At 57.3% G+C, this 21,630-nt stretch overlaps 1 protein-coding gene across 2 annotated transcripts in view; it reads left to right on the top strand.

Moving 5' to 3' along the window:
• Window positions 1-21,630, top strand: part of SLIT1 (slit guidance ligand 1) — a 61,061-nt gene that overhangs the window by 7,896 nt on the left and 31,535 nt on the right. For both annotated transcript variants that reach the window (XM_086467250.1, XM_086467248.1), the window contains exons 2-4: window positions 4,419-4,490; window positions 4,794-4,865; window positions 5,502-5,573. In XM_086467250.1, coding sequence (XP_086323376.1) covers window positions 4,419-4,490; window positions 4,794-4,865; window positions 5,502-5,573 — 216 coding nt within the window. The remainder of the gene's footprint in view (window positions 1-4,418; window positions 4,491-4,793; window positions 4,866-5,501; window positions 5,574-21,630) is intronic.

Below are 21,630 nucleotides of genomic sequence, written 5' to 3'. Positions count from 1 at the left end.
GCAGCCTTTATTTCTCCGCTTCCCTGATTATTATCTGGCACTGCCGGCTCCAGCTGGGGTCGGGGCTCTAGGATGAGGGCTATGGAGTCGCTGGGAGGGGAGCTGTGCCCCTGGGGGCTGGTGCTCTGAGCCAAGGGCAGGAAGAGCAGGGTGATGGGGGCCATGGAGGGAGAGATGCATCACACAAATGATGCAACTGCTGGTCTTGCCAGGCACTGGGGCAGTGGCAGCCCTCAGAGCGAGGACCGCAGGGGCACGGCAGGCTGCAGGCGTTGCTGGCACAGACCCCTTCTCTGCCAGCCCCTGCAGTCACTGCCCGGGTGCTGTGGTACCCTCTCTGTGCTGGTGCTGATAGGGCCGGGACACGTTTCTCCGCTTGTGGATGCAAATGCAGGGTTTTGTCTCACAGACTTTCCATCTGCCTTCTTAAAAGCGGGAGTCCGGTGAGCAGAGCAGTTAGGATTTCTGCCTCGGTGGGAGAGCGGACCTGAGCTGAGCACAAGGATAGGAGTCACGTGTGTGCTGAATAGCTGATGCTTTACAACGGAGTACGAGTAGTGGGATTGTGCTGTCTGCTCCTTCCCCTTCCCGCTCCTGATAAATCAGTGCCCAGGGAAATATCACTCATGTTGGCTGTATTTAATAAATTACCTCTCAGCATTTGTGCTGTCTGATGTTGTTACTGAGTTAGCATAGCTCCAGACCCTGCGAAGGGAAAAGACACATCAGACCCCACAGGAATGAAATAAGCCATCCAAAGCTAGAAACCAAATATAAACCCAGACTATGCAAATCCAGTCTAACGAACCCTGCTGCAGCACAGACATCCCATCTGGGAGTGGGATGATCCACAAGCAATGTAGCAAAGGGACTGCTTGTTTTAATGACTTGCCTCTTCCCAGGGAGAAATGGGAGGGGGGGTTCCTGAAACTTGAAGGTTGCAAATGAAAATTTCCTGCAGTGGCAGTGTGAGATTTGGGGTGCTGGGGAGCAGAGGAGGGCAGCTTGGATGAATGTGAGGATGTTTTCTGGCATTAAACCCTATGGCTTAATGGGGACAGAGTGCACCCTGCATCTCTGCTTTCAAATCGCAGCCCAGAAATGCAACCAATGAGCCAGGCAGCTCCGCAGACACATCAGTCCTTATTGAAGCTCTGCTGCGTGGGGCAGGGCAGGGTGTTTCGCTTCACTAGGAAAGGGCACGGAGGCAGCGGGTGAGCAGCTGAGCAGCAGGGATCCGGCTTTCTGGGCACAGCAGACTGTAATTTATCTCCATGAGGAACTGAAGGGGATTTAGAGGGGAAAAAAATGCCACGAAGTTAAATAGCAGTGTTGCCTCGGCATCCTTACAAATAAGCTTTACCTGCTGTTCATTCCCATCTTGGTTGCAAAGGCCATCATTTACCCGAACAAAGGCAAGGGGGGATGCTGAGAGCAGTTGTCAGGGAGCACACAGGGCCAGTCCCCGAGGAAGCGGGGCTGTAAAGGGGCCCTGGGACGCTGCCCTGCTTGGGGATGGCCACCAACCCCAGTGCTGGAGCATCCCGAGGATGCTCAGCGAGCATGCAGGGACCGGCGGCTGGGGTCGGCTGGGTGGACAGCACATTTGCCCCCCCAGGGTGGCCCGTCCCTGGGCACTGCCCCAAGGCAGTGCATCCTGTCTGTGCCTCCTTGTGCTGAAAAGTCTTTGGTTTCAGGTTGCTCTATCCCAGAAGGTGCCTGGGAGAGAGGGCAGAGCCTGGTTTTGGCATGTGGAGGGACTGGCTCTGTCCAGTCCACGGCTCTTTGGTGTTTCTGCATGTCTCCACACTGCTTTGCCTGTGCTCTGCCTCTGGCTAAGGCTCTGGGGTGCCAGTGCTCTGAGGATCCCAGAGGTGTCCAAGCCTGCCTTAGGTTTTGCAGGCTGAGGTGTAAGTCTTGGCTTTCAGATGGAGCAGTTTTAAAATCAAGTCTCTCTGCTCTGCCTGTCCGCAGTACTGGAGATTTCCTAACTTCCACTTACACATTGCAGCCAGAGTAATGTTAGGTATGTTTAAAAGAAGGTGACATGGGAGTCCTGACTCCTGCCGACGACCCTCCCTCGCCAGGAGCTGGGATGGGCACCATTACCTCCAGCTTGGCCTCCAGCACAGCCCTGGGGAGCTTCCAGGCAATCTGCTTTGGTGAGGACCCTTTAGGACATTTGGAGAAAACCACTCCTCAAGCTGGAGGTAATGGTGCCCTTAGCTGACCCCAAGGCTGTGGTCCATTAGGAGGTGGGCACACATCTGCATGTACCAAGCCACCCCTTCTGCAGTGACAGATGTCCCTAAAACACATGACCCACCCCAGTGCCTGGGACTTACAGCCTGCCTGTGCGTTTTGCTTCCCAGGAGAGGAGCAGGACTGAGCCCTGCAAGGTCCAACTTTGCGGGTTGGAGCCCTGTCCCCGGGAGCCAGATGTGCACGCTGTGTGCTGGCCGTCTGGGGAGCCGGGCGAGCCGTGGGGCTACAGAGCCCGAGTGTGGGTTTCAGTTTAATCGCCGGGGCTGGGGAACCTCTATTCATTCCCCACTCGCATTCATCTGTGTCCTAGTAACGTGCTCTCCCCACCTCCTCCCCAACACAGGCACACACGGCTGGATAATGGCAGGAGCCCGGCAATCTCGGGCGCTGAATAGCGGTGTAATTACGAGGCTATAATGGCGAGCTGGAACTCATTAGCCATTATCAGCCGTTTCAGCGGGACAATGGCAGCACCCCGGGGTGTGCGGCTGTGCTGGCTGTACCCGGTGGCCGTACACGCTGCTCGGCGGCTCCCAGGCCAGCCCGTCGCTGACCTCGGCCGCTCGCCTGGCCGCAGAGCCCGGTGGAGGGAGACTTTGGCTCTGGGTGGGAATGCTGGACTCTGTATTCAGCCCCTCGTGTGGCATGGGTTGTTCCTCCTCCTCGGTCCTGCTGCCGGCGCTGGGGGGGGTTATAGAGCCCTGAGTCCTGCTGGGGTCCTGCCCCGGCACCGCAGCCTGCTATGGGGTGGCACCCTCCTGCCTCTCCCGTGCCCTGGCTCCAGCAGCTCGTCCTTCCCTTGGCTGCCTCCCCCTCCTGTAGTTCAGTTGTTCCCTCTTTACTTCTGTGTCCGTATTCGGTGCAGGCAGTGGGTCTCCGCCGTGGGAGCCCTCCCCGAGCTGTGCGTTCTCGTGGGCATCCTCCATCCCCATGGGCATCCTCTGACACCAGGGCATGCCTATGGCAGACCTGCCTCCTGGCAAGGAGCAAACACTGCCGTGCTGTGCGCTCCTGAGGGGGGAGGCTCTCTCCTGCCGTGGGGTGCTGCACAGGGACCCCCAGCTCTGCAGGCTGTGGGCCCCAGGGCTGACGGTCCCCTTCTCCCTAGAGGGCTCACAGCCCATAATGCAGAAAAGCACTGCAAAGCTGGGACTGCGAGGTGCAAGTCTCTGCAGCTCTCCGCTCAGTATATTTTAAAGCAGGGTAATCCTAGCAGGGGCATGCTGGGGAGCTTGGCGGGGGAGACCCAGGGAAATGTAGCCGGCAGGCTGGGAGCAGAGCCCCTGCCACATGTGTGTCCAGCAGTGGGGCACACCTTGCCCTGGTGCTGAGCCGAGCCTGGAGCAACAGCAGCCGTGGGGTGGGTGTAGGCACCCCACGAGCTGTCCTCTCCCCTTATTTCCACCAGCAGGGCAAGCAAGCTAGGACAGCATTTCCCTTCTGGATGGAGTGCCTGTCCCTGTGCTCACCCAGGGCTTCTGCATGAGAGAGCGATGCCAGGAGAAGCAGCTTGTCCTGTGCAAGTGTCTCTTGGCAGGTGAAACTTGAAGTGTGACTTATTCTCCAGGCAGAAGGTGTGAGATGGCTGCGCACTGAACCAGTCGTGATATGTGTGGGTGACCTGCAGCTGGGTGTTTGGAGGAATCCTGCTTTTCTTGGGAACAGCTGTTTGCTTTCTTATTACCCCTGCTCTCTCTAAGCCACTCTGTGTGTTTGGGATGACCCTACCAGATGATTGCTGCGTTGCCACAGTGGGGTGATGTGCATCCAGCCAGGCAGCTGCTGGCATCGTTAGGCTGCTTATTGCATTGCTGAGGGCTCTGGGGCTTCTGTCCCAAGGTGGTCATCCAGCATGGGGATAGGGGTATGGGGAAGCTGGGCAGCCGCAGCCCCTTGGTGCTTTATGGTCGACGAAAGATGCCAGCTTACGCACTCCTGGCCAGCCAGACTTTTGTGTGCCCAGCGCTGCTGGCCTTTGAGGATGAGGGTCCTCTCTGGAGCCAGCCCTGCCATTCCCAGTGAGGGACAAAAATGCAGGAGCTACTGCTGTCCTTTGGGCCCTGTCTGCCCTTTTTGGGAAGCTACTGGGGACCTCCAATGCCTGGCCACCTTCTGAGTGCTTCCTTGCTGATCTCTGCCTCTTCTCTCTGCAGGGAGCTCAATGGCAACAACATCACGCGGATCAACAAGAATGACTTCGCTGGGCTGAAGCAGCTCCGTGTCCTGTGAGTTCCCAGCGAGGGGCTGGCTGCCCCGACCTTGGGGGGATGCTGTGCTCAGCTTGCGGCCCCTCCTGGGGCTGGTAGAGATGCTGCTGAGCCCTTTGCTGGGCACCTGCCGCTGGGGCTGGAGGGCATCAGTGTTGGGCTGAGCATGGTGGGCTTCCATCTGGGAGGGAGTGGGGAGAAAGAGGATGGGTTGTGCTGAGGGGATGGTGGCCCTGCGTCTGAAGGAACACTGGGGTCACTGCCAGTGAGACAGGGACGCTGGGGACCACCTTTCTGAAAGCTGACCCCTTCTCTCCACAGGCAGCTGATGGAAAACCAGATCAGCACGGTGGAGCGTGGGGCGTTCGATGACATGAAGGAGCTGGAGCGGCTGTGAGTGCCCAGGCGCAGAGGCGGGTCAGCGAGGGGCTGCCGGGTTTAGTTGCAGAGAGCATCCTTTCCTTTTTGCCTTAAACCATAATGTATCAGTGCTGCCTGACTTCAAACAGCTTCTCTGCTGCGCGGCGGCGGTATTTTACAGTGTGGGAAGCAAACCTCTTTCTGTTTCTATAGATCTTGAAGTCCTTTCTGATGCTTTTGAGGTGAGAGGCAGGTTAAACACAAATCACTCTCACTGTTATCGGCTGTGTCCTGTGTGTTAGTGAGGGAGCCGTAAGTTCCAGTCCAGTACTCAGTAAAATAGCTCAGCAGTTTAAAAATCCTGAGCTGCTCAAGCAAATATGAGGGGCTGAGCGAGCAGCAGGTTAACAGTGCAGTTAAGCAGCGATCAGCAGTTAACAGCTTGGAGTCCTGTCTGCATGTAATTACAATATTGTAAGTCTATTAATGCCCCGTTGGTTGCCCCTGCCTGGAAGTTCCGTGAGTGGGACAGGAGTGTCCTTACCAGGTGGGATGCTCTGCTCTGAGTGAGCCAAAGTGTCTCAGCCGTGCCCCGAGCTGCCGGCTGGGTTGCAAGTGGGGCGATTGCTTTGCCACCTGAAACCTTGACCCTTTCCTTCTTCCCTGCAGACGGCTGAACCGCAACCAGCTGCACACCCTGCCCGAGCTCCTCTTCCAGAACAACCAGGCACTGTCACGGCTGTAAGTACCCTCTGTGCTGGCGGGGCTGCTGTGGGGTTTGGAGGGGCACTGACGTCCTGGGAGGATGCTGCTTCTGGGAGGTTGTGCTGGCGGTTACTGGTGTCTTGTCCCAGTGTGTGGCAGGGGAATGCAGCCTGTTTCTGAGCCACCCGAGCGTGCAGGAGGTGCTGGCAGTTTGGGCTGGGGCTGGCGTCGCCGAGCTGGCCTGTGCCTGCCCAGTGCCAGTTACAGAGGTGCTGTGAGCCTCGCAGCCTCCTCTCTGGGTGTGGATCACAGGCTCTGGAGCGGGCTGCCCTTATGCCCTGGAGCAGGTTATGAAGGGAGGGTGAAAGAGGATGTCCCCAAGGGAGGTGGCATTCTGCCCAGAGACCTCCTCAGGGCACAGAGAGCCCCACGGCCCTGCTTAAGAGCTACCTTTCTGCTAGTGTCCGGGGCAGCCTGGGGAAAAAGTTGAAGCCCTGCCTGGGGCAGATCCAGCCCCTCATGCCTGCTGCCCCCTCTCCACGACATCCCTGCCTGTCCCTCTACACCTGCAGAAACACCCTCAGGGACTGTCTCTTGGTATCCAAGCCCCAGCTCTGCAGACCCCTCTGCTCCTCACTCCATGCAACAGCAGGCTGCCTGGAGAGGAGTGCTGGGATTTTGATAAATATTGTTTTCCATGTTGGCTTTCCCTTGCCTGGAGCTGCTTTGTTCGGCAACAGTGCTGTCGGCAGTGCCAGCATTGTTCAAGCTGCAGGAAATCCCCTTAACAAAGCATTTACCAGCTCTCAGATATGTCAGGCACCATGTACATTGGGAAGGGGGCTGTGAGGAGGAGAGGGTGCATGCCAAACTGGGGCTCGGTGCTCTGCATCACTCAGAGGAGATGCTTACACGCTGTGGCTGATTTGCAGTGCATAGAAGCAGGGCAGTTGCCACCAGGACATGAGCTCTCTGCTTACTGCATCTTGTAGCTCCATTTCTCAGCTGTGGAATAAGGATGCCAGGCCCTGCCAGGCAGGGTAGGAGTGGATGAAGTAACTGAACGGGCTGAGACGTTGCCAGGGCAAGAATGGCCATGTCCAGGGCCAGGCAGCCCTGCCCGTGCAGGCAGACTGTGGCTGAGCCATTTTGCTCAGTGGCAATGCTGGTTTCTTCCGACAGTGCCAGGGAGTCAGTCCCAGCGTCCAGCCGGAGGCGGTGTAATGAAGGGTTAAAACGCCATGTGGGTTGCCAGTGTGGGATGTGTGAAATGGTGGACTGGCGCCAAAGATGGGCCTAGGTAATGGCAGCTGATAGCACAGGCGTTCAATTAATTATCAAGTGGCATTTGTTGAGCTCAGCTGTGCCGTATCATGGCGCCAGCAAGGGCCCATCCTCCTCCAGCCGCCCATCGCATAACAAAAACATGGTCTAGAGAGTTATTTTACAAACATCAATGTATCCCTTTTAATCTTCTCTAGATTTTAATACCAGGCTCTTTCAAAAAGCAAACCCCAGCAATTCATGGGGGAGATGCGGGAGGGTAGCCTCCCAGGCGGGCTGTGCAGTGGGGTCATGGGCTGTGCCACGGTGTGCACAGGGCTGTACATACTGCCATGGGTGAGGAGGGGTGTGCAAGGTGCTCCTTGCGGTCACCCCGTGCGCAGGTGCATTTCAGCCTCTGCCTGTTGCTTTACCTTCGCTGCCTGCGATGTGGTGGCTGTTTGGAACCTATTCCCTCCCGCCCTGCCTTGAAGCTGGTTTTGGACCATCTCTGCCGTGACAACCACTGCCTGGACACCAGCACCCGGAGCTTTTCTTGTGCAGTCTGGGAGCTGTGCGAGTGGGCTCAGATTTTTGCAGCCCCTCAGCTATAGGCACATGCTCAGAGCAGAGGGTTGCTGCGACGAGCTATGGGACTGGGGACGTGCTGCGCTGCCTGCCATCCTCTGCAGCATGTTACCCACATGCTGCCTGCGTTAGTGGGGGCAGGGATGCAGTGCTGGGGTCTGCCCGGGGAGCACATCAGGAGCCACTGCCCCAGCACAGCCCTGGGTGCTGTGTTTGGGCAGCAAAGCCCTGCACACTGGAGGACCTGCTTGCTCCCTCTCCTTGAAGCTGCCCATTGCTGAGGTGCTCAAGGACGGTTTGTGGGGGGACAGCAGAGCAAGGAGTGCCCAGGGCAGAGCTTGTCTAGTCACACTGTCACACTGATTTAGCAGGAGGTGGAATCGGGACCGGTGCTAGTCTGACCAGTGCAGGAGGTCATAAGGACGCTCTTAAATTGCCGTGAACCTGGCTCAGGCTACAGGGATATGAGTCAGTAGGGAGCAGGTTTAAGCTAAATTGAAATCAGCTTGCCTTGAACTGAAATCGGAGCCTCTCCACCAGGCTTTCTGCTTATTTAACTGCTGAAATGGATCTGGGGTGGCCCCGAGGCTTGGTGCCCCCTCCCTGCCCTGGAGGCTGGCTGGGACCTGTGCTGGTCAGGCTGGGATGGGAAGAGAGGGCTCTTACCAGCACTGTGCTCTTGCAGATCCTGGTCTCCAGACCGTTTCCAGCAAGCAGTGCCTGTGCAGGCTTCCCCTTACCCTGCCCACTGCGGCCACCCACGGCGTGAGCTCCCTGCGTACCTGCTAGGTCCTCATGTCCTCACACCTTGGTGCTGGGAGGTCTTGAATTAGCAGAAACTGGCTGAACGAGTTGGGCTGAGATCTGTTTAGCTGGGAAATGAGGCTGCCAGGTCTGGCAGCTGAAGCAGAAAGCCAGGTGGATGCAGGAACCAGTGGGGATTGCTTAGATGGGTACTTGGGTGCTGCCGTGCATGCTCCAGCCTCTTCTAGCCTTACTTTTGATGAGTCTTCAGGAACATGTCAGTAACGCAGCAGCAGGTTAAGGCAAGTCTGTTGAATGTGGGGTATGTGATACCCATAGAACAGTTTTCCGCTATACCTTGAGCCTCCTGGAAATATGTCACAGGCACAGAGAGGAGGACCTTGGGCTCAGGTTGTGATGGAGAGCTGTTTGTTCGCTTCCTGGGTCTGAGCGTCAAAGCCTCATCCACGTTGGTGGTGCTTTGCTCCCAGCCTGGCTCAAGCTGCAATTAGTTACTCGGCTCTCAGCTATAAAGAGCATTTGTGCATCAGGATAATGGAAAGGGTTGGAGTTAAACCTGATCCGTCAGGGCTTAAATAAACTGGGGAATGGCAGGAAAGGGCCAGCGGAAAGCAAACCTCAAATGAGGGCATGGGGGAGGTGAGACGCCTGGAGAGGAATGTTTTCCCCTTGGTATCTGGGAATATTGAGCTGACGCCTGCCCGGAGCCCGGAGATGGTGGGGTGGGGAGGGCTGTGCCAGCACCTCGGCAGCGGGGCTGGGAGGCAGGAGGACTCTCAGCATGACCTCCCTTATTTATATCCACTGCAACGAGCGGATAACTCATTAAGCAGTCCCAGTGGCTGGAAATGGTGCTGATCTGAGGTTTCGCGGGAGAGCGCCTGACCCTGGCGACCCCATCTCAAACTGGGTTTAATTAAACTGTCAGCACTGGACGGAAGAACAAAGCGGCGTGAGCTTGGGGGGGGGCCCAGTGTCCCTCGGCAGCTTGCTGGGGAAGAGCACATCTCCTGCGAAGTGGAGAGCTGATAAAAAAAAAATAAATTAATCTTTCTTTCCATCAAGGATTACCCAGGCAAGAAGGTGACCTCTGCTATTGCACTGCCCAGCGCTGGTCCTCAGTGCCCTGCAGTCATGCACATCTCGGCTCAGCACCAGGGTCCCAATGCAGCCCTGCAGCATGCCAGGAGCCAGGAGGGTGCTGGCTTCAGCATCTCTCCCAAGCTGGCAGGAGTTGTTTTTACCCTTGGGAGGGGGGATGCAAGCCCTTGGGTTTCTCTCTGCTCCCTTGGGAGGGATGTAGGAAGGATGGGAGAGGAGTTTTGTAGCCGTGTCTCCCTTCTCTCGTCACCTTCCCTTAAAAACCTCCTCCTGAAGCCATTTTTAAGCCCCTTTGGGGGTGCTGGGTGGGGGATGCGAGGAGGAGAGAGGAGGCTGGGATGGCCGTAGCAGCAGGGTGAGAACAGAAACGCTGCAGGCGCATCGTCAGGGAGGCAAAGGCGTGGGCTGTCGAAATGTGCTAAAGGCAGCCAGGATGGCTATAAATAAATGGTTTTCTCCAAGGGAAAGCCGAGCTGGCACAAGGGAAGAGAGGAGTGGTGGGTGCTCTGGGGAGATGCTCCCTCAGGGGAACAGCAATCCCGGCTGGATGTAACCCCCCCGGGACCGGTTGCCCAGAGGTTTCCCTCGCCGAAAGCCACAGCAGCCACTCCACGCTCAGCAGAGTGGGAGCCAAGAGAGGATGAGCAGAGAGTAGGGGGAAAAAAAGTCCTGTCTCCAGAAGGAGGAAGATTTAGGACATGGGCCATGGCCCGTCGGTTCCCTTCAGACCTGTGCCAGCAAAAATGGTGGAGGAGACAGTGCCAGTCCAAGCTGGCAGCCGAGCCCAGGGGGAAGGACCAGTGGTGCTGCTGTCCTGTCTGTAAGGGCAGGGGCTCCCTGGAAACAGCATTAACATCTCAATCAGGACCGGTGGCTTTCTGAAACAGAGCTGGGGACTCAGGAGATGCTGTAGGAGCTGGAGGGATTGTCAGGCTCCTATGAGACTCCCCTCCTGCAGCTGGAGCCTGCAGAGCAGCGATGCTCTACACTTATTTCTGTCTGGGAGCTGAGACGGAGACCAGGGGCTGATCCAGACCCCGCCTGGACCAGGGGTATTTAAAGATCTGGGTGATGAGGGAGTTTTGAGAGCATCACAGCTGGCTGTGCTGCCCGGGCAGGAGAGGTTACATTATGGTGAGCTCTGGGGCAGGTTTCTCGCACCATCCCTGCATCTGTCCAAACCCAGTTCTAATTGCCTTTAGAAAAGCAGACAGAGAAAAATGGAGCGCTGCTAAATAACTTGAGAAAATGCAAATGACATCCTTCAAGAAGGGAGAGGGCCACAACCACGCGGGAGGAAGCTGTGAGCTGAGTAGTAGCAAAACAGGGTGACAAGTGAAAAAGGAGCTGTCGGAGAAAGGAATAACAAAACAGGCCCCGCTCAGATGGGACTGGCTGCGCGTGGGAGGTGTTGCTTGCGAGACTGTACCAGTGACCGTTCCTCTTGGTGCTGCACCGGGAAAACCCCCAGAAAGGAAAGGGAGAGATGGAGAAATGTCAGGACAAAAATGCATGCTTGGTGGCTGTGGAGCAGTCCCTTGCCCCTGCAGCGGATGGCTGGGTGGGTGCCAGGTGGGAGGTGTGGGTGCAGGGGATGGATGCTTGCTGGGGGATGTGGGTGCTGTAGCTCTGCTCCTCTCCCAGCCTGAGGGACTCACCTGCCTGAGCCCTGGTTTCGATCTGCGAGGGATTTTCTGCCTGCGTGTTGACTCCCTGGAAATCCTGCAGCGGTAGTGGGCTGGCTCTGGCTGTGCGCCGGCTCTCCTGTGCCAGATACCCACCCCGTCCTCCCACGGCTGCTCCTCTTGGGGCTTTGGCTGAGGCTTGCTACCTCCAGCGAGGTTTTGTGCTCGTTCTGCAGCCGGCGAGCTCGGCATGCGCCTGGGAGCCTGCAGCCACTGCGTGGGAAGGGGCCTGTGGGCATGGCATTGAGTTTTCATCTTTCTGTGCTGGAGCAGGCTCGCTTCAGCTCCCCGGGCATGTGTCCCTTTGCTGCTTTGCTCTTTGCACAGATGCATATGTGCTGGTGTCCCTATGCAGAGGTCTGCAATCCAAGAGCAAAGTGACGAGGTCTGAGCAATGAGCAGCTCCCCCCAGAGCAAACCTCCCTGCTTCCCCTTCCCCAGCACCCCCATTTCTGTCCCAGCTCCCTGCTCCAGCAGCATCCCCCTCCCCTTGCTGGGCGAGGGCCAGATGTCCCTGCTGTCACCATGCCCACGTTTTGGCCGTTGTCCCCTCCAAGTGCCATACCCCCTCGCGCTCCCCGACAAAGCCCCTTCTGTCGGGGACAGAGCAGGGCTGGGGGGGCTGGGCTGGGATGTGTCCCCCCGAATACCAATCAGGATGAGGGGGAGTGTGTTTACCCTGGTAGCTGAGTGGGGTGGACTGTGGGGTCTGCACACTACAAGAACCCGCCACCAGCCGGGGGGACGGGGAGGGGGAAGGGAGGCCTCGTCGCAGCCCCCGGGAACAAAGAGTCAGTGTGGCTCGTGACAGCTCTAAGGAAACGCGGGGAAACAAATGTGCCACTAATAGGTGGGGAGGTTACCTAGGAAAAGATGCTGCCAGGCAGGCGGGTGACCAGCCCCCTCCTCGGCGGGCTGGCAGGCGTCGAGGGGCTGGAGCTGGCACTCCCAGCCTTTTGGGGGTGGTTCAGGGGGCTGCAGTGGGGCCAAGCTGAGGCAGGTTTGCATGCCCTCATGCTGCTGTCCCCGTGGGGGACAGCATCCTTATGGGCACAGTGAGGACATCTGTGGGGTTTTATGCTGGGTGTACTCGCTGGGAAGCGGCACCCTTGTGCAGGGAGCTGCTTGCTGCCAGCTTGCTCTCCCTCTGCTCCCTCTGTCGTTAACGCGCCACAGACCTCAGCTTTTTCTGGGGGCTCCAGAAAGACTCCCTGGGTGATCCTGAGTACAGCCAAGCCTCAAAGCCTCACGAATTAAACACTTGTTTAAGACCTTTTTATGTGTAAGTGCTTCCATAAGCTTTTTGGGACCTGCCTCGCAGTCTCCAGAGGCACGGGAGTGCCAGGGTGAGCGATGCTGCCGTGCCCCGGCCTGCTGCTGAGCAGCCTCCTCCTTTGCTTCCCACCAGCCTGGGCCCCCTCCTACTGGGGTGATGGTGCAGACCCTGCCCAGGGGTGCCCAGCCCCCGGCTCTGTTCTGCGCCATTATCCCACCGGCAAGCCGAGGCTGCCAGGAGCGGGCATTGCCAGCCGGCTGCCTGGAGATAATCTGCCCCCTCCCTCTGTGCACCCCGTTGTGCTCCTGACCTGTGGCCGGCTTCGGCTTTCTGGGCGTTGAGCTGCTTCCAAGGTTTCCCTGGCAATGCTTGGGGTCGAGCCCTGCTCCCAGGGCTCCCTTCTTGAGCCACTGGCTCCGCTGGGCACACCCTCAGTCTTGCTTTGGGTGCATGCTTGGATTTGGCTTTTGTAATGTTACTAAAGCAAAGGGGTCTGGGTCTGTAGTGAGGTGCAGCTTCCTGCCCCTTTTGGCAAAGTGTCCCCCTCTGTGTGTCATCGTGCGGAGCATCCCTGCCCAGTTCCCTGGCAATCCCTCCTGCACCGACAAATGGGGATTTGCAACTCACGGGAAAAAGTGATGGAAAATCAAGTCTTCCTGATGCTGGGCAGCAGTGCTAATTACACAGCTATTAAAACACAGGGGAATTATTTATTCCCTCTCCACCTCGCAGCTCATGGCCTGCATTGTGCCACATTCACTCCTTGGTCGCCTTTGGTCTCCTGAAAGAGTTGAAAGAGCACTCGAAGGAGCCGATCCCTTTGTCCGATCATTTTGAGAGCAGAATAAAGGCATTTCCTTCCTCCTGTTTTCACAGCTCAGATAGTAGAAAAGTTCAAAGTAATACTAAAGAATTGTGAGCAGAATTAACCTTTGGTAGTTTGACTTCCAGGATGTAAAAGAAAAAAGTCTTATGTGGTGATTTTAGGGTAAGTTATAATGTGGTATCCCTGCACATGTATCCCACAGACATATTAATGAGCAGAGCCAGGTAATTAACCTGCATTTGCTGGTTGATTCTCCTGCGGGTGGGTGCTGGACCCCCTCCTCTCTCCTGCTGGAACTGCCATGAAAACATCCCATCAGCAGTTTCCAGAACTGCTTCTGACAGCTGCCTGCAAGGGTGCCTGTGCCACATCCCTTCTCTGCTGCTCCTGGCGGGCCCGTGGTGCTGTCAGCATCGGTGCTGGACCACGCAGCCTGCAGCCCCGACCCCAGCAGCTCAGCTCAGCAGGCGCCAGTGCCGGCTTCTTGCCCAAGCAGGCTGCCTGGGGCACCAGCGTGCTTTACCCACTGCAGTAGGTGGGTAATTTTCCCCGTGCTGAAGTGCTGTTAAGACCAAATGTGTGCGAGTGTGAGTGGAGAAGATGCCCCTTCTCATGCCTAGAGGGTTTCCTGGTGTGGCAGGGCTCCTAGGCATTGCCAAGAGGAAGCTGTCCCCCACCCTCAGGGATGGGCTGGGGGCATCCTGGTTTGCAGAGCCTGTCTTCCCATGCGTGCCGATCGGCATCTGTGCGCAAAGAAACCCGGACAGCAGCGTGTTGGGGGTGGGTTTGGGGATTCATTTCCCAGATTCTCATCTGTGTTAAATTAATTATCATCCCAGGCTTATCCTTACTTAACCAGCGAGTCGCAGACGTCTGTGGTTGGGACCCCCACCGCCCTGCCAGAGCTAAGCAGCATATGGATTAAGGGGTCTTACTGGCTGCCTCCCCCAGCCCCTCTGTGGTTCTTGCACCCCTGCTTTGCCCCCAGAGGCTTTGGTCCCCATTTACATCTGTATTTCCCTTCAGGACATGAGAAACTGGATTAATTTTTACTGCTCCCAAGGGAGCTGTTAGTGACCAAAGACATCTCGCTGTCTTGTTTTCTGTAAACCGGGAGGCAGTAAACGGCAGGGATGGTTTAAATTATTTCCTTGCCCCCCTTCTCCCCGTCTTGTCCTTGCCACTCCTCTGATGGGGGATGGCATTTGGGGCGGAGAAATAAAGTCACTCAGACTTTGTCCTGGTCCTGGGGCTGGAGGAGAGAGGTTTCTCTGGGAGGTGCAGGTGGGAAGAGCTTGACCGTCCTCTTGAGTGTTTGGGAAATGGTAATTTTGGGATCCTATGGGGGAAGAGTGAGAGGTGTGAGCCCCATTGCACTGACAGAGTATTAAATGTGGAAAGCACAGGAAAAGCTCCCAAAAAGTGCCTTTCACCCTGGAGCTAGGAAGTCCTCCATCCCCAGACCCCTCCCATGGCAGAACTGGGAAGGGGACCCAGGAGTCCTGGCCGTGCATCCCCCACCCCGCCTTTCCATCCCCAGTATGGTGCGTAAAGGGGCTTTTGTCCAGCTCCGAGCCCCACAGGTGGGTGGGCGCTTCACCACCCCCCTCCCTGCCTTTACCCCTGGGCTGGGATGCTTTTTTCCCAGGGGCTGCCATTGGCCCGTCGCTATGCGCCGCGGGCTTGCGGGTCACCTCGGCAACGGGGGCCTGGGGATATGGGTTGGGGGTCGACCCCATTACGGGACACTTTTGGGAGGTTTGCCCAGGGGGGCTTGGACATGCCGCTTGCCGCGGACCGGCACGTACCCAGCAAAACGCGCGGCCGCGTGTTTTGCTGGGTACGTGCCGGTCCGCGGTAAGCATGGTGGAAAGGCCGAATCGGTGCTGGTGCACACGTGGCACAGGGTGTAGAGTCGGGGTGCAGGCACCTGGCATCAAGGTTTCACCCCAGGGATGCTCCGTTGCGGCTCCTCTCCATCGCACAGCCAGGCTATTTCTGCCCGGCAATTACCACCGGCGCTATTACTAATCATAGGGACGGTGTAGCGGGGGGGGGGGGGGGGGTGTGTGTCTGTGCTTATGGGGTAAACAGGAGCAAGCAAGCGAGGTGCAAGCAGGGGGGCTGGATGCAAGCAGAGGGGCTGGCTGCATTCCTGGGACTCGACAGCGTTTCTAGCTCTTGCTTTCCGACCGGAGGCATTTCCACCTCGCGGCATTGCCGCCCTGCTTCGGCTCGCTTGCTCTCTTCCCCATGGGCGCAGCGTGTTGCTCATTCCTGCATCCTACGATTTCACAGCATCCCCGCAGCCGGGTGTTAATGAGATTAGACCCAAGCTTTAAGATGTCTCTCTCTATCCTTTGCCATCCAATTACACAGCCTGCATGGTATCTGATTGCCTGCGAGAGGGGAGGACTGGGACTGGCGGGGATGGGAGGATGCAGCTGGTCTTTCTGGGTATCAGCCCCGCCGTGCCGAGTGGTTTTCTTTCTTTTCTTTTCTTTTTTTTTTTTTTTTTTTTTTCCTTCTTCCTCCCCCCTTGGCTTTGAGCTGCTTCGCTTGGCTTTTTCATCGCTTCTCAACGTGGCGGCTGGGCAGAATTTGTTTAAATTAACTGCTTGAATGGCAGCGTTTGTGTGTGTTGGTGGGGGGGGAGCTCAGACAGCACCAGAATGGATGAGGGGGATTAAAGGTGCCTAATGGGTTCCAGATGGGCATCCTGGAGTGGGAAACACCCCCGCAACCCCAACCCCAGCCAGGGGCCGCTGGCAAGGAGCTGAGGGCTGGGAGCCGGGATGCTGAGGCGGGCGGCTGCCTGGCTCTCCTGCAGCAGGGTGACTGCCCTGAATGTGTGCCCATGGGACTGGGGTGCCCTGAGGCTCCTGGGGTGCTGGTTGCTTCCGTGCCATGCCCAGGGCAAGCAGGCAGATGCAGCACAGGAGACATTTTCCCTGGCTGGCCCAGAGGATGGGGTGCAGCAGGCTCAGCTCTCCCTGCTGCAGGCTCTGGAGACACAGGGCTGGGGACAACCATGGCATGCGAGTCCAGCTTTTGGAGGTGTCTCAGCTCCGTCGTTAGCTGGCATTGCAAATACAGCCCGCTGTGGCAGCACTACTGGAGAGGCACTTTCTACTCAGCAGTCTTGGTTGCAATGTGAGGAATGATAATATTTAGTCTTTGACGCCCTCCCTCTGGGCTCTAGGGTACCTCGGGGCACTCGCTCCGTACGATGTCCCTGCTGCTGCAGACATCAGTGTATTTTTTCTTATTTACAGATGGAAAACTGAGTCCTAGAGACAGGAGCTAAATTTCCTGCATGGCCCTGCCAGCCGAATTTCCCAGACCTGTAGGGATTAGAGACAAGGTGACAACCCTCCCCAGCTCTCCAAGGGCTGTGCCTTCCACCAATGGCCAGATTTTTCCTCCAGACCTGCTACATGGTGCCAGGGCTGGCGTGTTCGCAGCCTGTCCAGTGGCAGTACCTGCCTTGGAAGCATGTCACTCCCCATGAAGCATGCAGGCGTGAAGGGGAGCGGTGTCGCTGGCAGGAACCACAGGGTCATGGGCAGGGTCATTGCTTTTGAGTTTTATCGATGGGTGAGAGCGGAAGCGGGACGTAAGCTGTGAGCCAGCTGGCTGCTGGGAATATCACCTGTGCTGTAGGATGGCTCATCCTTTTGCAGGGGATTTAAGCTTCTTAGGGGAGCGGGCTGCCAAAGAGCCCATCAGGTTTAATGGGAGCAACCACTGAGTGGTACCTTTTGCTATTGAAAGCTGGAAAAACCCTGTTCCCAGCAGGAATGAACCCACTCACCCTGCAACAGCTTTTTGAGAAGGCAGCTCTGGTGTGCCCAGTTGCATCCAAGCATATGGCCAAGCCAGGCGATGAGGCAAGGCACAGGTGAGGAGACCCACGGCAGCACTCCAGATCCAGGAGGGCTGTGGCAGAAGGTGGGGACTGAGGAGGGTCTGGGCAGGGTGGCAGTGGGTTTTGCAGGGTGGTTGGGAAGCACTGGCCGGCCTCCCTCACCCTCTGACCCTCAGCCAGTGCTCTGTCTGCCAGCCCTCCCGGCCCTTCCTTGGCCCCGTGTTCCCCCCCCCAGCACTCGTTTCCTTCTACAAATATTGAGAAAATAAATAGCACGGCTAAAAGGGGACATCCCCATGTCCCTCTGCACACAACAGCCTCCCCAGGGAGTCGCACAGGTGGTGACCCCGCATTCCTTAGCCCGGGGGTTAACTGCAGAGAAAGCAAATATTGGCTTCTCCGGAGGCTGCCCCAGCCTGTGCTGTGGCCAGAGCTGCCTCTCGCCTGAGGAAGGGGGGTGGCGGGGCAGGCAGGTCCCCATCCCTGGCGGAGGTGGTTGTACAAACCTAACTCTGTCCGGGTAGCATGAGGTTCCCACCGTGGTCTGGGTCTGCTCCTTGGGGCAGGAGGTGCCTCGGCACGGTGGGGACAGGTGAAGCCACATGGATGATGAGCTGGAGGGTTAGCCTGGGCCGGGCACTGGCTGCGGTGGGCTGGGGGCACAGCTGATGTGCTGCCAGGGCTGCCTGCCCCTCTGCCTGTCACTGCATCTGGCCCCAGGGCTCGCTCCTCTGTGCTGATGGCATGAGCCCTGCTGCCACAGCCTGCCCCTCTCGGCTGGGCTTCTCTTGTCCCCCTTCAGCCGTGTACGTGGTTTTGTGGCCCAGGGGTTGCTTCACAAAGCGTGGGACCACTGTTGATGCCAGGAGCCTTTGCAAGCCCCCAGCCCCCCAGGGCAGGATCTGGCCTCAGTGGGGTCCAGCAAAGCATATCCTTCCTCTCCTCCATCCTTCTTCACTCCCTCCATCCCGGTCTTGTCTCTTAGCAACTGCCCCTGGGCTGTGTAGGGGAGGATGTGACACTTTCTGTGCATCAGTCACTTTGCCACCTCAGAGTGACAGCGAGGTCGTTACCCCCATGGCACTGGTTGGGCTGAGGCACGGGGAGTGATGATAGAGCATCCCTGCGACGCCTCTGCCCGGGTAGCAGCCGGCTGCTCTGCCTCCAGCTTGACACCGATCCCCACTACAATAACGATACAGGCGGCAATCAGGGAGGAATTAAAGGATAATTAATGCCAATCCACATGGAAAATTGCTCTCGTCAAACAAACCTGATATCATTTTTTTGATGAGCTGACAAATTGGGTTGATAAGTAGTGACTGTGCTGACATGATATACCAAGACTTCTGCAAGTCATTTCACTCTTGCCTGGAGGATATTGTGATGAAAACATTAATATTCTGCAAAAATCAGTGTAGCATTTCTGACAACGTGCTTCACTGGTAGACTTCCCAGGGGAACTGCAGCGGTCGCCTTTCTGGCAGGGTGCAATGGGGGGTCTGATGATGATGAACTGATGTTCACCGTCTCTACAGAGCTGCGGTGGTCTCGGGACCTTTGGTGGCAATATTGACTTTTGCCAGCCTTCCCCCGAGTCTCCTGGCCTCTTGTTGCCTCCTCCTTCTGCCCTGCTCCAGCTGAGGACGTGTGGTGAGCTGGGTGGTGTAGGTGATGTAGCTGGGGAAGAAATCACCTGCACTGTCACGGAGCTTGGTTTGGAAGGAAATGCAAACCAAGAGGTGAAAGGAGCAGGGCTGGTGCTGTCAGTGGGATGCTCTGCCTGAAACACCTGCTCTGGGAAACATCCTCGTGCAAGGTCACACAGCTGGGGAAAAAAAAAATGTAGGTCACAGCTACAAGGCGGGGAACAGCGTCTGGGGACGCAGTTACACTGAAAAGGACTTAGCAGCTGTCGCAGCAGCGCGCTTTGGGATGCAGACTTCCAGCGCTGCAGCTCAGGGAGTGATGGATGAGCAGAGCAGTTCTGGGTACTGGGGCTCTGGGGGGGGCTGTTCACCATTTTGGGGGGCAGTGGGGAGGCCCCTGCTGAGCATCTTTTCTGCTTTGGGGCCTACAGTTTAGAGAGATGTTGGGAAATTAGAAAGTGCTCGGAGAGGAAGTGCAGGATAATTGGAGGTCTGGAAAACCTGCCTTCCAGTGAAAAGAATTAAAAAGCTCAGCCTATTTAGTGTATGCAAGAGGAGTTTAGGAGGGGATTTGATCCCCGTGTCTACGTACCTGCATGGGGAGAAGCCTGATTGTAGGCACCTCATTAATTCTGAAAAAGAAAAGAAAAAGAAAAAAAAAGCGTAAAATCATTCAATAGCTGGAGGCTGAAACCAGACAAATTTGTTCTAGAAATAAATTTGGTTTTTCTACCATGGAGAGCAGTTAACCATTGAACACTCAGCTGGGAAGAGGTGGATTGAATGTCCTTTGAAGTCGTGAAGGAGACTGTACTTCTCTCACCGATGGTGAAAGTGGGAAGGGACAGGGTTGGAGCAGGAATCCCAAGGAGGGATCTGCATCTGGGCTGGGTGCGCAGAGATGTTCCAGTGATAAAGTGTCCGCTTCTGGGTGATGGATGGCATCCCATCCACTGTCCCTTTCTGGGCATTGGGATCATCAATCCAGTGCCTCCATCCCAGGCCAGGACCTTAATTGCTCGCAAAGCCCCTGAGCATCCCTGCTCTGCGAGGCTGGCTGAGCAAAGCCGACTGTGGAGGCTCTTCTTCATCCGGGACGATACGAGGCAACGTCTGAGTGGGCATGGCTGCTGGTGGGGGACAGGGCTGCCGCAGCGGGGGCGCTGCCAGGGGGAGCTCCCAGGCTGTCCCCGCTGCTCTCAGCCAGGTCGGTGGAGATCTGCTGGCGCCAGCCTTCCCACGCTCTCCCCAGGGGATGCTCAGCCGTGGCCTTCCCGACCCCTGCACTGCAATCCTGTCTGAGCATCTTAGGCAGAGTTATAATTTACTAGCGTGGTAAAAGGGAAAGACGGCTTTGCTTTAATTTTATGAGCTACAAAGTACCTTGGCTGGTTAGGTGCGGGCTGAGCTTTGCAAGCACTCTGCCTCGGAGTTCACCGGGCAAATAGCAGCGGTGATTGAAGATACTGTTTCTCCCCTACACCGCTCCCTTGCCCATCACAACTGCTCTTCCCCCAGTGCCCCCGTCTCCACAGGACCGGTCAGGTTCTGCTCCTCCCCTGTTCCCATCCGTTTGCAGACAGATGCTAGCAGTGACCATGACAGCAAGGCCAAAACGGAGCGCTCCCAGGTTGTCTGGCCATGAGGTTTTCCTGGCTGCCGGTCCCTGGGACAGTGAGAAGGCAAAAGCTGTCTGTAGCTGGGGATGTGGTTCTGGGAAAGTCCCACCCTGGCTGCATGTTTGGGGACAACGCGTGTGGAGTGGTGGGATGCTGCGAGGAGCCATCGGTACCCCCATGAGCGGGGTGGTGCGTGCAGACGCCCGTGTGCCCTTGCAGCCTGCCGACCCCTGATCCCCCCCGTTGTAGGAATGTCTTTACATGCTCTGGGAATCTTTGTGCTCCTGTCCTTGCAGCCTGCCACTGCCGGGCCTGGGTTTTGTGCTTTTGCTTCTTTTTTTCCCCCCCTTTTTTTTCCAGCCCCTTTCACAAAGACACCTATTCTCCCGCCGCGCCCCGGGGATTTACACAGAAGGCTCACCCTCTACACAGCAAAAGAAAGGCCCGGGCGGCCCGGGAGAGGAAGCTCACACAAAATGCGGTGTGTGGCTCTTTGTGTCCCCTTTGTAATTCCCTGCACAATGAACTGCCCCGGCCACCCACCAGCCCCGGGGTACCCCCAGGTGCCCCATCCGCCGTGCACCCCAACGCGGCAGCGGGCAGAGCTGGGGATGCTCCTCGCCGGGTGGCTGAGAGCACAGCCTTTGTACTTCGGAAAGGGGAAATTTGGGCAGGATGGAGATCGCCATGTTCCTGCAGCAGCAAAAACCCCCCTCGCATCCCCGCTGGCCCTCGGGCAGAGCGCTGGGGGGGTCCCTCCGGCAGAGCCCTTCCATCAGCCCTGCTCTGATGGCTTTTAACATGCTAATGACCCTCTCAAGGGCAGGAGCAGCTCTGTGTAAAACCCATGTTCAGCCCTCGGTCATGGACATTTGCTCGGAGACACAGTGTTAAATATTTATCCTCCCCGCCCCCCGACTCCGCAGGCATTAACAATAGCGATCTCAACCAGCCCCTTCCCCCTCGCCGGGAACATGTGGCTCCCGGACCATGACAGCGAACGTTATCGTTTGTACCTGTGAATTATTGATATGGTATAAGATAGTTCTTGCGGTGAAAAAATAATGAGGGGGAGAGGCTGTTTGCAGCCTGGCGAGGCGGGCGCTGCGGCAAATCCTCTTCTCCAGGGGCAAAACGGGTGGTGGGACCCCGTTCCTGCCAGGCCCCGGCCACCAGCTGACCGTGCTGTCCCTTAGCAGTGTGTGGCCAGCACTGGGCTGCCTTTGTGCATGGCGGTTCCTCTCGGCGTGGGTCTGGCTGGCGCCTGTCCCCTCCTGGCTGCCCGCTGCCTTCCCCGGGGGAGGTGGGCAGCTGCCCAACCTCCCCAGCCCCATGCTGCCTGCAGCCTCCTGCGAGTTGGGGGACGCTCGCTCAGGCAGCTGCCTGCGGGTCGCAGAGGTGAGTGGGGATGTCCCAGCTCCGCGGGTCGGCTCCCCACCCTGCAGGGCCATGG

Source organism: Leptosomus discolor, chromosome 6 (assembly GCF_034619465.1).
Source record: "Leptosomus discolor isolate bLepDis1 chromosome 6, bLepDis1.hap2, whole genome shotgun sequence".
Lineage (NCBI taxonomy): Eukaryota > Metazoa > Chordata > Aves > Leptosomiformes > Leptosomidae > Leptosomus > Leptosomus discolor.
This window is presented reverse-complemented; position numbering and strand designations above follow the sequence as displayed.